The sequence below is a fragment of the Molothrus ater genome, chromosome 6 (genome assembly GCF_012460135.2).
Source record: "Molothrus ater isolate BHLD 08-10-18 breed brown headed cowbird chromosome 6, BPBGC_Mater_1.1, whole genome shotgun sequence".
Lineage (NCBI taxonomy): Eukaryota > Metazoa > Chordata > Aves > Passeriformes > Icteridae > Molothrus > Molothrus ater.
The window spans coordinates 24461822-24478607 of record NC_050483.2 but is presented as its reverse complement, the minus strand read 5'-3'; the positions used below and the strand labels follow the sequence as shown (position 1 = coordinate 24478607).

The 16786-nt window shown below is 43.4% G+C and overlaps 1 protein-coding gene across 8 annotated transcripts in view; it reads right to left on the bottom strand.

Annotated features, from left to right (window-relative positions):
- Positions 1–1056: 1056 nt before the first annotated feature.
- Positions 1057–16786, bottom strand: part of PHF21A (PHD finger protein 21A) — a 132278-nt gene continuing 116548 nt past the window's right edge. For all 8 annotated transcript variants that reach the window (XM_054515080.1, XM_036383608.2, XM_054515081.1 and 5 more), the window contains 4 exons: positions 14110–14265; positions 12409–12484; positions 11973–12076; positions 1057–10090 (listed from right to left, as the gene is read on the bottom strand). In XM_054515080.1, the coding sequence (XP_054371055.1) occupies positions 9836–10090; positions 11973–12076; positions 12409–12484; positions 14110–14265 (591 nt within the window). In that variant the 3' untranslated portion in view covers positions 1057–9835. The remainder of the gene's footprint in view (positions 10091–11972; positions 12077–12408; positions 12485–14109; positions 14266–16786) is intronic.

Sequence of the window (16786 nt, the reverse complement as noted above, 5' to 3'; positions counted from 1 at the left end):
AGCAGGCAGAGAGCAATGGAGGAGTAGCCCAAGGTACACAGGTGCCCTGCCAGCTCTGAAAGGGCTGGTGGTGCTGACTGAGGTGGGCTTAAGGCTTGATGGTTCCTGTGCTGCAATGGGACCCCAGCAGCCTGCCTGCACGGCCAGCACCTCTGAACTGGAGCCTCTGTCTTAGCATAGACTCAGTTTAATCACACCCAAGTAGAAGAAGATGTAGTTTCATGTGGCAGTGCTGCAGCTTGTCCTTGAAAGCCTTGACTTTATAAGACTCTTGGGAATAAAAGGCAGCTCTGAGGCCCCATGGGACACCAGCCTCACTTCTGCAGAGAGGAGGACGAGGATGGTTTGCCAGGAGCAAGTGTTGAGGCTTTATTTGGGAAAGGGCTGTGAAGACATTGCTCATCACTGTAAAGCCAAGGCAGCTCCACCTCACCAGTCCCTAGCAGGCAGCTTTTGTTTAATACACAGACACTGTGCTGCTGCTGCACTAAGCAAGATCAGAGGGTTAGATCAGATGTAGACACTGCTAGAGCCATGGTGGAGCAGGGCTGAGCTGGAGCAGGCCTCTTGCAGACGACTCCTCGGTAGATAGGAGGCAGTGGAAATGCTGGCTCTGTGGTTGTTTGGGAGGTGCACTGGCATGCCTGCAGCAGGAGGGCTGTACACCATCGTTTTCAGATAATCCTTCAGATAATCCTAGATAGTCACTAGCCCAAAATGTTCCTGCAAGGGTGGAGGTACTTGGAAGTAAGCCCAGCTTGAGCAGGTCTCCATGTGCCCTCTGCCGGGCAGCATCAGCTGGGAGGCACCCACAGAGTCAGAGCCAGAGAGATTGTCTGAACTGAGCACAGCCCCTTTTGGAGCTAAAATTTATTTCTCCTAACGTAGTGCCCTTCTCTCTGCCAAGAAAATGAGCCAGGATGTTACACAGTCCTTGCACAGAGCCATGCTCAGACACCCCTCCTGGGGCTGGGGACTTGCTATGGGCACTGCTACAACCCCTGTGCCTGTGGGACCCACTGTCCCCTCCTGGTACATACAGCTAAGGAGACAAGATATTTTACTGTGTTTTATTTAGTAAAATGTTAAAATAAATAAATACAAATTGATCAGATGCTCTGTACCCCCTCCCCCCAACTTTAATTTGCTAAAATCTAAACACATTTGTACCAAAACTGAAACCACAAGGAACTTGAAGGCAGCAGATACTGCAGATCACTATGAGCATCAGGCTAAAAAAAATAGAGATATTTAAAAAACCCAAACCAGTTCACAAGTGGGTGTTCTCATGGTGTGATTCTGTGACAATAGAGCAGTACCAGTCAGAAAGGGCATTTTACACCAGGGCCTGCAAGGAAGGGAGATTGGTGGGGAATGGTACAGCACAGGTGCCACTGGCTGGCTCATGGAGGACAGAGCCCGTGGCTTTGCCATTAGAAACCCAGCTGGGAGAGAAGCTGCCATCATCCAGTGCAGCACCAGGCCCGTGGTTACAGGGACAGCACTGCCAGAACTGGGGGCTGGTCACCAAAATCCCCTGGAGAAATCAGACAGACTGGGGGAAGGACCAGGCTCAGACACAGAGCCCTTCAGGGTGAGCTCCTGTTCCAGGCCCATGCCAGGACTCCCACTTTACAGCTCAGTCTTGGTGAAACACTAGGTGGGCATGGGGGAATGGGATGAAGCATGGCACACAGGTGAGGTGGTGGCATCAATAAATCTACAGATATGGTGCTGCTGTGATTGCAGGAACATGAAGCCATGATTGGAGCCTGAGTATTTTCTCCTGAACAAGCAGAGGGTTGTTCACAACCCTCCTGCCCTCATCTGCAGACATGGGGGGTGTTTGCAGAGCAGAGCCAGTCAGCTCGCTAAGGAAAACTGGGCATAGGCAGCCACCCCATTGCTGCTCCAGGCCTTGCAGGTGGCAGCAGCTCACCACCACCTGTGTCCACTGCTGTTGACACAGCAAAGTTGTTTCCTTCCTCCACAGGAGCCTGGACAGGTCGGCACTAGCAGGCTCCCCTGCTTCGTGCTGTTATCTTGTTTAATCTTTGCTCAATGGAGTTTGGAACACATGCTTTGCTCCTGTGGGGCTGTGAGAGGAAGCCAAGACACCTCTGACCGTGTAAGATGGCACCTGAGGGGACCCTGCAGCTGTAATTGGAGTGAAGCAGCTTGTGGGATATGACTGCTGCTGGCTCTGCAGGGGCTGCCAGGAAGCTCGTGCAGAAGCAAAAACCTTCTTTAAGGAGGGTCTTGGCTGCCTGTCACATAAGACATCAGGAGCAACTCAGAGTCAACACACCTTCTGGAAGGGAGAGCGGACAGGTAAGACACTGCCTGGCTCTAGAGTCAATCACTGTTTTGATGTCAGTGATAATTTAAGTGAAGAAACATAAGAGACTATGATTAGAAATCACACATTAGCCCAGAACAAGCAGAAACGTGCAGCCTCCCACCGCACCCAGCACGGGGCTTCTTTCAACAGTGCCTACCCGAGTGCCTGCAGCCATGGAAATCTGCTCTTCCAGAGTCAGAACTGCCAGTACCTGCCTTACAGAGGGGAACATGAGGCACAAAGCAATCTCTTTTCCTACCCCAGCAATTCTGGCCCCACCTGAGACACCAATAACAAGCTTGGATAACAAGCCAGAGGAACCCCTGCCCTTACACGTGCACAGCATGTGCCCAGTGCTGCTGCAGTATCAAACCTCAGTGCTGGGGATCCAAAATCAAGGGTGGTCACAGAACACAGCCCCAGGAGCTGCCCTGTGACACTGCCTCCCTTCCCCACCTGAGCTATAGCCCCAAGGCTCACTAAGTTCTGATTGCTCACTGAGAAAAGTGTTCTCAAAGTACAAAGGCAACAATACTTCCATTTGTTTTCCAACAGAACAGATGTAAGAAGGCTGGTCACAAAAGGGCAGGGATTGGTTGAGGTTTATTTTTGCCAGTGTAAATTTAGGGAAAAGAAAAAAGATGCAAAAGCTAGTGCTGAGCTGATTGATACTGCTCACTGCTGCTGCTGCCTTTCTGTGCCAGCTCTCCACCCGTGACAGAGCCACGGTCTCAAGGCTTTTGAGTTCCCCAGGCACTCCTGATAGTAAGCAAGTCCTTAAGTGCTTCTTCCTTTCTAGAACTAAGGACTGGGCTGAGTTTCTCCATCTGAAGCCTTTGACACCTGCTAGGATACTAGAGAGAGAACAGGCACAGAGCTTGCCCCTGGTTATACAGGAGAGCTGAGACAGCTGCTTTCCCAGGAGGGTGCCCCATGGTCTGGCTGCTGAGTGTAGCTGAGGGGCAGGCCCTCAGCTCCTCACAGGTTACATTGAACTTAACACATGTCCCTTGTTTAGATGCACTGGGGAAATGTCCCTTTCCGTGTGTCCCTAAAGAAACCAGATCCTGAGAAAACAGGGAGTCATTGCTCACACAGAGGGATTTTGGCACAGAACTGCCATATATGACAGCCCAGAGAGCAGGGATCTTCCACAGCTACTCCAGGAGGTGGCTGAGAAGTACCTGAATCACACATCCTACTCCATATCATCTCCTTCATTCACACAGAACCCAAGACCTCTGGGAGCTGATGCTGGTTTCAGCTAGGCTCATTGTAACACTTGAACTAGGAAGGTGCAACCACACCAGCAGAGCTGAACCTTTAGCTAGTTTTGGAAATGCTTACAGCCAAGAAAACGTTTAATTAATACAGTCCAGATTAGAGTAAGCTCTAGCTGCCTCAAGGTCTGCTTGATCTGCTTTATCCCCATGTTGTCGCTTAGAAGTCAAATAAGGTTCTCATCAGGATGGGATCACTCAGCAGCAGAAGCAGAGCTAGGGATGTGCCTATTTCCTTTCCAATCTGCACCTAAGTAGCTCTTTTCTCTCACCACACCTGCTCCTTTTGGAATACAGACTATCCCATGTCAGAAATTGAGGTAGGATTAAAGAGTTTTGTTCTACTCTTTCCACTGAACTTTCAAACACTGTAACTACAGGAATACCTATCTACTCAGAAGGGAGACCTGTCTCGCTCCTGGATTTTTCCTACCCTCACTTTCTCACCTAATATGGAGAGACCTCCATATTTTTTCTCTCTGTTCTGCTTTACTCCAAGTGATCTTTGTTTCCTTTCCTGCTCCTGCTTTTTCTCTCTTCCTTTCCATCTCCAGCCCTGTACCACTTCTCAAAAGAGGCTTCTGACCTTTAATCTGTCCCTTGCAGCATCCACCTCTGGCCAAGGGAGATGGGAAGCCCTGGCCTGGCTGTTCACATGAGATACACTCCAAGGACTTGCACAGCACAGTGATTTCCACAGCAGCCATGCTCTTGGCAAGCCTCTGTTCTGTTCACTAGTCAGGTATTTCAGTAATACTGACAGGGACACAGACAGACTCTCACACAGGTAAGCTCTTGGTTTTCTGATACAAGCCCAAAATTAAATTAACCTCTGGGAGAGGCATTTGTCTTTTCATGGGTCTTTAATTACCAAGCTTACCAGTGCATGGTATAAATAATTTTCTTTATTGGCAAGTTGATCAACTATGTGCTCAGCCTATACAAGACACAGTGATGCAGAAAGTTCTTGTCCCAGGTAAGAGAGAAACAGGAGGGGAATGGGAACTAAGGGTAAAGGATAGAGGGACTCATAGTACTTTTCAAGTATTACATTCCATTCTGTAGGAGTTACAAACAGGACTGAGGCTTAAAGAAGAGAGCAATAACTTGCTCTCTGAGCAAGAGAGCAATAACCTGGAGACAAGACATCTGCAGCTCTCCCTTTTCCTGATCCCATCTGATTTTTGGGTCATTCTCTGGTCCATGTCTGACCACTGAAAACAAGGATCCAGCAGCATGTCACTGCAAGGTTTGCTCACACGTCCTCAGAGACCAGTACCTAGCTGGCTGGTGGAGGGTTCTTTGGACCTTTTGCCTTCTGAATGCCAGAAACTACAGAATCCATAGTGCTTGGGAATGGACTTTGCTGAGGTAGTTTGTTGGCCAGGCAAGCCTAAGCGCCAAATGAATCAGCTGCACAACAAAACATCTTCCTCTTTCTCCAGGTTCCTGACTCCTACATACTCATCAGAAAACTCTTTGCAGTAATCCAGCAAAGTTTAACTTACATTGGATCTCTAGAATTCCAAGGGAGGACAACAGGAGGTGAAGAAGGGTCAAAACGATTCTAAAAAGACACAAGGAGCCCTGCCCAAAGGGGCATGTCCACAAGGAAGTGTAATACTGGAATTTTGGTGGTTGTCTGAGCAGCTCACTGAGAGAGGCCCTCAGTAAAAGAGTGAATTTTGGTCTAACATCTTAATATGTTATTTTAAAACCACATTTCATTAAAAGCATGTATTCATCATCTGTGCTTCAGAATCAAAGACGGTAGGGGTGCAACCCAGCTGAGGAAAAGAAAAGAGAGAAACACGTGCACTGCAAATTCACAAATGTTTTCTGCTGTATCCACATGAGAAAGAAATTTCAGAGTTTATTTCCTGTACTGTGGGCTGCCACAGCTTGATGGGGCTAAGAGGGAGGTTTCACTCCAGGTTCTCCTGAATGCTGACCATGCTGCTTTTCAGGGCTCTCTCTGCAACAGTACAGGGAAGATGATTTGAAGCCAAGGCAGTCAGAATTAGGTTTCACATTTCTAGACATTTGGAGTACAGATTTGCTTTCTTAAGTCTAGCAAAGATAAAATGCATTACTTTTTCTGCCAACAATAAAACCAATAGATCCACCCATAAAATTATCACTTCTTTAATTTCCACGTTTTTAATTCATATCCCCACTGACAGAAACCTGCTTGCAACATAGAACAAAGCCCTGTTTTGCTCATGCAAAACATTAGTTCATCCTACCAACATGGTAACTCCTGGATAATGATGTCTTGGAAGAATCAGCCATGCTACTCACCCTACCTTCCAATCATCCCTAGAAGTATTGCATCCTCCATGTTCTGTACAGCAGCAAACCCACTGCTGGCTCTGAACAAAGACAATGAAAACACCACTGATGATACCAATACTTCTAGCCAGGTCACAGGCTCACTTTTCCACTCTGACCACAACACACCTTTCCTGCAGTTTAAAGAACAGCCAGAGAAGGGGAAAAGAAACTTTTGCAAAGCTTGCTCTATTTCTGAGCAAAGGAGCAGGGTGACTTCTTAAAGCCCTTAGCACTGGGCTGAGAGCCAGGACCATCTTTGATAGGATATTCCTTTGTGGTCTCATTTCTTCCCTTATAACAGAGATTTAAAAGCCACTTGTTTCCCACCAATGACAAGCAATGACATAAGAATTAGTTAATATCTTGATGGTCGTTTGGAAAAACAAAACCACAGCCAGTGTGACAGCTTCCCAAAGAGCAGAAGTTTCAGTACAAACTCATTCTATCTCAAATATTACATGAGAAAAAACCCCAAACCAATATGAACCCAAAAGAAAAGTTTGATCATTAAGCTGTCACAGTTTAAATTTCTCCCTTGATTGGAAGCTCTTACAGCAGCTAGGAACAAAAACCATTTTCCTCTGTATTTAGCAAACACCAATTGCCCTTCCACCCTATTGTTGGTAATTGGGTAGAGATAACCCAAATTCACTGTGTCTACACAGCAGCATCATTGCCAGTGTCAGTGCAGCCCTAGGAATGCTCCTTGCCTATTGGCTAATACTGTTGCAGAGCCAGGAGAAAAGCATCCCAACAGGATCAGTGAGAGAGAAAGAAAACTACCTAAGCAGCATCAAAAAGTCTAAGATAATTTTTCTGCCAAGTAATGATTAACTAAAGGCATCCTTTTACAGTCTGGAACACAAATGCTGTAACAAAAGGGATACAGAATCTGTACCTATCTACTTGGGTTCTGGAGACAAGCAGATGCCTCAGGAAAGCAGTAATAGCTGTTTTAACATCTCCTGGCTGATTAACTTTGTGCAAATTTAAATATGGCTACTAGTGAATTTCATTCCCATCCTCTCCTGAATCAGCAAAGAAAACAGAAGGACTATTGAGTCTCCAGGCACAGCCTCCTACCTCCAAATAGTGCACTGCTTCCAAGAGAGCTCAGGTATACACAGAAGGAAGAGCACGAGAACCACAAAGACTCAGCACACCTATCCCTGGAGACGGTCTCTTAGCAGGAATGCTCAATGCTTCAGAAGATGCTGTTAAGAATCACCCAAATGTTCAGCTGAAGACCAACATGTTCCAGAAGGCAGCTTCTCTTGAATACCTGGCTGTTAGCTGGTGGCTCATATTTTATAGAAGGCTCATGTTCAGTTTGTTTTTTCTCTTCAACCCTTGAAACAGACAGTCCTTTGTTTAAATGCTGTGGGTTGCTGGCCTAGTACTGCCCAATGGTAATGACCCCATTGGTAACTGGATTGATGGAAGGACATTTTTAGTATGATCCATTTTGACAGTGTCTGCCCAGCTGTCTCCCTGCCACTTCTGCTAACTTATCCTCCCAGCTCTGCTAGTTCCAGAACAGAACTCACACATCAAAAGACAGAGTTAGGGTTATCACTGGTTCAGCTCAGAAGTGTGTGTAAGAGTCCTTTCCCAACTTAGACAAATGTGAGAACTCAGGATAACAATTCTGAGCCCAGAGCTGAAAATAGTGCACACTCCTACAGAAGGAATAGAAGACCTTAAAGGGCGGAAGGGCAACCTAAAGGAGAGGGAATAAAACAGCTCCAAGAGCCCCACAGAAGCCCACTTGGCTGGGGCAGCAAAGAAACTCTCTCAGGCTATGTGGTGTCTGGAGTATTCACTTGCTCAGAAATGCATCCTTGAAATGCAAAGCTTTTCTATCTTCCACTATGAACAGCTGAGCAGGTCTGCCTCACCACCCAACACATGCTCTCAAGGCCACCACACTGGGGACACAGCCTCACCTGGTTGTGTGGGCAGTGGCTCACTCTGCTCCCATGGGAAGTAAGGAAGTAAAGGTAGTTTTCCTGATACTTCCAGTGGAAATGGCCTTTGCCCAAACATGTAAATGCAGCAGTGAAACCAGACAGCTCTGGGACACAGAATCATCACCCTAAACTGAGCCAGACCCCACAATCAGGAAGCACAAGGCAAGCTCTGCTGTCCAGAGTGAAAAGATTATACATTAGAGATGAACTTCTTGAACAAGAGGAGATAACAGAGGGTGATTTCAGTGCAACTCACTGTCTCTCATTCTCAAGCTCCAGTCAGTCTGTGTGACAGAACTATGAAAGCCTTACACGAGCACACTGCCAATTGCTTTTCTCTGGGTTACAAACACATGGAAGAATGGGAGAGAGATGGTAACAGCAGAGACAAGCCTGGGAGATCCTCCAGTGGGATGAGATCCAGCACTGTAGGATTTGATTCTCTTTAGACTTTAGCCAGTAGATGTATGGTAGAACCTATGGAAACTGTCCCATTAGATTTTAGAACACAAACACAGCAGAATGTCATCATAAATAAGCAAAGTCTGTGTTAAAAAATTCTAAGTACACAGCATTTTCTCCAGTTCTGACACCTTTTTAATAGAAATCACTTGTTTAGGAAACAAATAGCACTTTTGTAATTTTTTTTACAATGTTTCTTACCTTGATCTTATTTTAAGTAACACTAGGAAGACCTCAATATCTTTTATTTTCCTTTTTAATTTAAAAAAGTTGGTTTTTTTTCCCCCAGATACAAAGATTTTGCCCTTGCATAAAAAAACAGTGCCCAAAACGATGACACAAGGACTCACAAAGACTCACTGTATCTCACTGACACTATTACTTCTAATCTATACCATGCAAGGTCCCATCTACCTCTTTAATTAGACTGTCAGCCTGAAAAACAGCTTTTCTATTCCTTATTTAGTTCTTGTTACCAAAAGAAGAGAAAGGAAGTGAAAGAAAAGGACATTTCTCTGTTGAGTTCACACATCTGGGTTATGTGCTACTTTGTTCAGGATACCTGCGTCGTTTATAAATACAGAAAAGGGATGGAATCTCATTTTCAAGTAATTGATGCACATTTTCTCTTGGGACACCTCCATCCAATGCTCCAAGCTGACCCTGGCCCTCTCTTTTCCCATTCCCAAAACAGACTTTCTGGATGAGTGTGAGGACCCATAGGCTCTCAGGCACATGGCGTGATTCTTGGGGTGTCTTGTAGGGCCAGGAGTTGGACTCAGTGATCCTGACTCAGCATATCCTATGATTCTATGTGCTGGTTACTCAGTGAAAAGTCCATCTCTTTTCCTTTTGTACATCTCCTGTCTAAACAATAGTAAATACTGCTTATTTGATAGACTTGTCCCTTCTGGGCACTGGGATTTGATAATTTATATTTCTGGTTTTTTGGTTTAATAGTACTGAGAGTTTAGAAACAGGAAAAGCCCATAGGCTCTTTGGACTTGTTTTTGTTTTCCCCTAGCTAAACAAACTGTTCTGCAAATAGGAACTTGAAACCTGCTCTCCTCCCTTATCCCTGCTCCTCACCCCAAACAAAAATAAAACAAACCTATAGTGGCTGTGGAGGCTGCTGCAGGCACACACTGGTGTAAAATATAGAGAGAGTAAATATATTATTTCACTTGGCATGGTGCTGGCAAAGAACCCCCAGCTGGCACTATTCATGTAACATGATCCAAACTTCGCATGTACACACAGAATAAGAAGGATCGATTGGCAAACTCCAGTGCCGCCTGGCACAAGCATCTTCACGCTCTCTCTGGAACCAAAGAACTAAAGAATTCTGCACTTTCCAGAAGAAATCCAGTTTTGCTTTTCTAGAGTTTCTTTATTTTGCTCTTTCTCCTCGCCGCCACCTCCCTTGGCTCCTTCTTAACTTGGCTGTGTTATTTAGTCTCATCGCCCTTGTTACAGTTCACCATGCAGCTCTGGGAAGGGGAGGGGGCTAAGGTGGAGGTGGCAGCATTAGTATTGTTAGTGGAGTCCATGCCGTTGGAGATGGCTACTGAATTGACCTCAGAGTTTATGGGTTTTGAAAGGTCGATGCCTTGGATGAGGCGGATCAGCTGTTTTACCTTCTCCAAGGAGCTGTGCATCTCCTTCTGTTTTGCAAGGATGGTATTCTTCATTTCCATGCATTTCTACAGCAAAGCAGAAAACCAGTAATAAGTTCGAGCTTATGAAAGAAAGAAGGCAAGCGAAGGAATATGATGTTCACAGATCTAAATGTAAGTACCCAGAAAAAACTGCAGCTGCAACTTCACTTTTCCATCCTAGAAGAAAAGGGTCTCTAGGCTGTGTTCAGAGGAGAATTCATATTTGCAGGCTGAGGAAATAAAATAGCTGTCACCTGGTATGGCTCCCTTTCATTCCAAGGTGTTGTGCAAATGAACACAGACAGCTCTGTCCTTTTGTGTTTCTTTTGAAGGAAAACTTCCAAATGTATGTTCTTACAATTCTTTCTCTTAGTATTGCATTACTGAAATGTCTTTAACTCAGATCTGCAAGCTCAGGCATCCCACTGCAGCTGACTGCTGACAGTGTGCGTGCAAACCATTAATGGGATACAGCCTTTGCTTTCACATACATTTTAGCAGGAACATCACTTCCTCTCTCAATAAGTAAAAGGGCACTTGAAAAGGAAACCAAACTCCTCTTCACTTGAAAATCTTATTTTGTGGCCACTTCATTCTCTTAGAAGTGGTAGTAACATAGCTAGCTCATCAGCTAAGTGCCAGGGCAAGGTAACTTTAAAAAAAGCCCACAGATGATGTTTCAAGAGTGAAAAACTGCTTATATGTATATTTGAAACTCACAAAAATGAGGAAACAGTAGCTATGTCTGTTACATTCAGGTTTTTACATGAAGATGGCAATCTTCCTACATTTTTAAAATCTTTTATCCACACTGATCTCCAGATACTTTTAGCTTTAATGTTTTCACATGTAGCTCATGGCATCATAATAACCCTAAAGCATCTAGACCTAATATGCCTGTTTTGGACAGGTCCAATATGAACATTCTCCTTGCCCACTGCCAATCCCTCATGTTAAGGCCTTGTATCTGCCTGGGTACACCACTCAGAAATGGTGATAGTTGTCTAGTACTGCTCAGGTTACACTCAGCTACTGCTAACCAGAAGGTGACAGTCCACAGAACTGTTAGCCAGCCCCTCACAATCATTTTATTTGTATTGACAGCACTGAGGGGTCTGTAAAAATGGGACACTTTTGCTCTAATAGGCAAAGACAGGAAAAGTGCAGCCTGGAAAGTGCATCTGTATCTAAAAAGTCTGTAATTATGAATCCAACCTTACAGATGTTGCCACACAGGAGATTATATTTTCATTATGTGATACTGACTAGGGCTGCACCAAGAAGGGGCTCAAACTTTACACTGGCATCTCAAGAGACTAATCTGCACATTAAGGTGAGAAGAGTGACCAAATCAATATGTATGTTCCAATTACTGCAATAAACTAAGGTGGAAGCCAAGATTTCTGGTTTGAAGTATGACATTGTCTAGTTAATATCATGCAGAGGCATGTGCAGTGTCCAGCTGCTGACTGCCAAGGCAACACAGCAAGGTCCTGAGAGTCAGCCACAAGGAAATGGTCACTTTTGCATCAGAAAGGTCTGGAGAGAGCACCAAGGCTGAAACTGTCACTACACACAGAGACCAAACCATTCTTGTTAAAGTGAGCCACTAGAGCTGGACTCCATCTACTGCCCACAGACAAAACCACTCTGGGTCATTTTTGTCACCTGCTGATGTTAAATGTCACCATACATCTACCTACATGTTCAGCAAGGATCATGTATAAGAGACTCAATGTAAGCATATGTTGCCTTTATTTCATTCCTGCTCCTCAAAGTCCTAAAAAGCAAAGGAAAGCACTCACTCAATTCTAAATAAATCCAGTGGATGACAGGTCTAGTAGATGGAGTTGCTCTGTAATAGTTTTCTCCCTGCATTGTGGTACCAGAACACAGGTCAAGGGTTATTTGGGAGGACAATACTCACTGTTATAGAATTGCTGAGCTGTTTGACCTTCTGCTCTAGTTGTTCTCTTTCCTGTTTTAAATCTGAACTCCATTTAAGTAGTTTCTGTTTTTCCTCTTCTTTTGCTGCAAAACAGAATATTAAACAGAATATTTTAAATATTTCTCTTACAATAGTGGATAGAGGGTCTAAACTGCTTCATGTAAAGAGGGGAATTGTGTTTAAACCAATGCTTAACAACATGTGCACTGAATCACTCCCAAAATTTTACCTACATACACGAGCATGACAGACTTAAGAAATATTTAGACTGCTATTTTCACTTCACTAGTGATTAAGGTTATTTCCTTTTGTATGACAAAATTTCCTTCTGTAAAGGAAGTACCATTCTATCCCACTCCAAAAATAACATCTTCCATTATTAAAAGGGAAAGAAAAGTGTTCATCATTTTCTTACCTGCTTTATATGCAATATATGAATGAACAATTGCTAAAGTTCCTGGCCATGGGATTGCTTCCTCCTTCTTTAGCATCTGAAAGAAAATTTTCATAGAGATTTAGCTGGTAAAAAACCTACCTCAGAGAAAGTAAAAAGGAGAGAGAGAAAGAGGGAAAGATTGAGGATTTTCTTTCATGGCTACCATTAGCCTCAGCCCTGTTAACAAGAAGCTTCACAGACCTGATCTGAGATTTAACAGAAGGAATTATTCACAACTGTATTGTGGCTCCCACAAAGCAAGCCTATTTCTTACAAATGTCAGCATTTTCCTAAATTCCTTCCGTAGCCACAAATAAAGTCTGCTAATGATACTGAACAACTTAAAAGAGGAATGAAAGGATAGTATATCTGAACTCAAAACTTGCCAGGAGACATAAACATTACTTCATGATTCAGTCAAATTGCTGATCTTAGTTTTTGTGGGAAAGAAGTTTTCATGCTGCAGCTGAATCTCCGCACCCTACATTCAAACATCACACTTCTGGCTAATAAAACACGAAACTGTCCCATCACTCCTTCTTATCAGAATCATCTTAATAGACTTGTCAAACTCTCTTTATAAGGGTAAGCACCATTTATGTCTTTCAGATCCCTCCTACATTTTGCTTCCTAACAAACTTTAAGAGGAAAGACACATATTTTTAGTACAGGATCAGAGTGGTGTCTCAGAAGACAGAGGACTTGGTCAGTTTACAGTGAAGTTCCTCAGATTTCCTCCTTAATTTTGTGGAAGCTATCACAGAAACATGAAGAGGAGGGATAAGGTGGGAGTAGGCAAGAGCAGGAGTATCCAAGTCAAATACTCCCTCCTCTCTGGCAACTACTGACCAAGTCACTTGAGTTTTGCATTTTCATTCTTTTGAGCAGCACATCATAGGTCAGGCTGTTTTCTCATGCTACCACTGGTGCACCAAAGGCCACGTGGCTGACCAAGCAATGAGCTGTGTTAGACAGGACACAGCTCCAGACTGCCTATTATGAACAACCCTTCGCAACTCCTAGAGCTCCAAGGAAGGGTTAGGAATACAACAGTTTACTTCTTCATCTTGTATGCATCTCAATGCAATTATAAACAAAATATTAAAATATAACCTGCTCACTTCAACTGTATATTTTCAGAGAATGATCTAGAAGGAAACTGTTCACCTATACTCAATATACTGATGCTGGATGATATTATTGAAGAGATCACTGAAGACAGTGATCAGACCTTCTAATGTTTGATTTATATAAGCAAGCAGGGGCTTATATTTGCTCTATCTATTGAGGTGGGCTTGTGCAAATGCTTTATTTATTTGTCCAGAAGAATATACTAATAACTTTTGAAGTAACAATGAGCTTAAAATGAACAGCAGAATTTCTATGTGTGGTAGATAATCTTTCAAAAAGTCCGCATACTTTGATCCAGAAAAAGAGTAAAAAGATAAGGGTAACAAATAGAGACCATGAATTAAGAAGCAAGACTTGACAGTTTTGTATTAGCACACATTCCAACAGAGGTAATTCAATGAAATTCACACAAGCCTTATTGCACACAAAATAGATTTGTTCAGTGTCAGGCTGTCTTGATCTAAGTAACCCAAGCAATCTGGTTATTTTCTTTAACACCAAAAAATCTTCACATGCATTGCACATAACTCCCTGTCTGTCAAACAATACCTGGTCTTGACATTTGGGACAGATCCACATGCCCTTAGGAATGGTTTTCAGAGGCGGGTCCAGGCAATCCAGGTGATAAACACGTGAACATGTGTCACACATCAGCAACTGCCCGCTTTTTCTGCAAACACTGCAAAAATCCTCATGGATATCACCCTACAAAATTAAGGGGAAAGGGTTTGGGTGAGAGAATGCAAGAGAGAAGGCAAGAAGTGAACTTTGACATTTGATATCTATATCTTAGTTGAATTCAAGGTTTACAGCACCAACTATTTTTAAGGTGATTCCAAAAGGTCAAGCCCTTTTTAGACTGTGAAACAGGAAAACCATGCCAGATGTCAGAAACACTGACATCTGTCCTCCCAAGGCAAAATGGTACAGCAAACACTTATTACTATAGCTTCTCTTAACTACTGCTACCCCATAGCCTTTCTTCTTTAAGATTCCCTCTTTACCCTAATCTTTTTATTTGCCTGAAGTGATGAGCTACCCACTTTCTTAACCCTCCTGATTTTTGGATGTAAGCCCAATTCCACTCCCAGAATGCTGATTAGGCTGTCTCTTGCCAGTAATAGTATGTAAGAAACCCCAACTGAGTGACTTAAAAGAACACTGTTAAATATTTAGGTCACCTTTAAAAATGAAACTGTAAGGAAAAGGTGTTGTGCTTCTAAATGAAAAAGAATAGAATGAATTATGTTCTGAGACAATTCTTTTTACTTCACTTAGGCTTCCTCAAGTTGCACCAAAAAAAGCTGTGACTCAAAACTTTCTCGTTGTCTACAGAGAGTGGATTGTTTCATCACTAACATAGACTGAGAGCTAGGATGAAAGAGTACCAAGAGAGATTTTCTAACATTTTTTAAAAGAAAGAATTGAAAAAATGACTAGCCGTGTCTTTTAAAACAACTAGGTTTAGTTACTATTGCATTTCCATCAGAGAGAGTTCTTTTCTACAGCCATTAACATCCCAAAAAGGCAAGTCTGATTTTTGTTTCTTCTTCTCTCTCTCTCTCTCCCCCCCATCCTGTTTTGATTTGACTTTCAGATATTTGAATGAAGAGGCATGATAGAAAGCTGGCTCAGCGATCCTAGAGGAAGCAAGGGGCACCCCACCCTCTCCTCTGACCACCAGGCTCTCCTGGCAACTCCACATGTCCAAGGCCCCACCTGGTGTCTGAAGTGCACCCTGTCACTGACTCACAACAAAGTTTCACACACACGCAGATCTGCAAGACTGCAATCATAAGATGTGTGTGTGGAGCAGAACTGTGGGTACACATATCCTGTATGAAATACCAGCCTATGCAAGGTTTCATTTTGGCACAGATCATCTCTTCACACGTGCAAACAATTTCGATCAGTTTGGAGGGATAGCAGATTTGGCCGTGCACTCACATATTAAGGTGCCAGACAAGAAAAATTACAGTAATCTCCACTATGGATGACAAAATACACATGTAAGAAGAATGACACATGAGCAATCTGCTCAGGTTTCTACTTCCCAGTTCTATTGCTGATGTGGCTCTTCTTCAAAGGGAAAGCTCTTCTAAATTCCCAAAGTTAACACTGATTTCATGTTCTGTAAAGGATCAATCTTCAGTGAATTTTCAGTGCCATGTTTTGGATCCCTAACTCCCTGGGATAGTTAGTGAGTTAGGGTATTACTACACCTTTAACACCAAAGAGTTCCTCAGTGTTAAATGAAGATCTAAATGAGTGACATTTCATGCTTCTTGTGAAGTGATGTGTTGTAACCAGGCTGGGAAGAACTTCTTTCCCTCTATCCTGCATTCTCTGAGTACAAGGAAAAGGCAGCAGGCAAGAGATATCATATAAGCTAAAATAAAATCCTCTTCAAGATAAGGAGAAGTTTAAGAGGGGAATCTCTCATTTTAGAAAAAAATTTCTAGAGAATTACGTATCTTAAGATGCATTAGTTGCCACAGACTACACAATGGCTCTTGGTAACAAAGTGCAAAATATTGCTGTGCTGAAAACCAAACCTGTTATGTCTCATATCCTGCAGAAAGAGCCCTACAAAAGAGACACATATGCAGTTTCTTCTTAAGGGGAGACATTTAGAAATTTAGACCCAGAATGTCCCAAATTCAACTGAGTGCTGAAAAACCTGTAGTGATACAGGTGACTAGTGCACAGTGCAGCTGAATGCACAGAGAAGCCAACACACATGCACAGAAATCACAGTCCTATTTTTGGTAATGCAAAATTCAGGGCAATTCCTCAGAGTTAACAACTGTCCTTACCAAAACCGCAGTCAGTGTTTGATTCCAAAAAATTGCCCCAGGTCTTATGGACAGTTCATAAATATATGCATAAAGGGGGGGCTGGTATTGGTGTTGTGACATGCACCCACTAACCTCAGCTTCTGAAGCAGCTTTGTGTAGGCTACAGCCAACCAGCTTAGGCTAGGGCAGAGCTCACTGAGGCTGCTCAGACATGCTACAGCCTGGAGTGACCGAAGAATAATTTCAGAACAGATACCATAAAAGGTGATTTAACGTCACTTTCTGCTCTACTTCCTCTTCACAAGGGACCAGGGAAGGGTCCCACAAGGGAAAATAAATTTAAGCTTTCTGGACAGCTAACAGTTTCATTTATTTTGATAAAGTGTCTAGAGCAGCGGGGCCTGGCTTTAGGCAACTGAACCGAATAA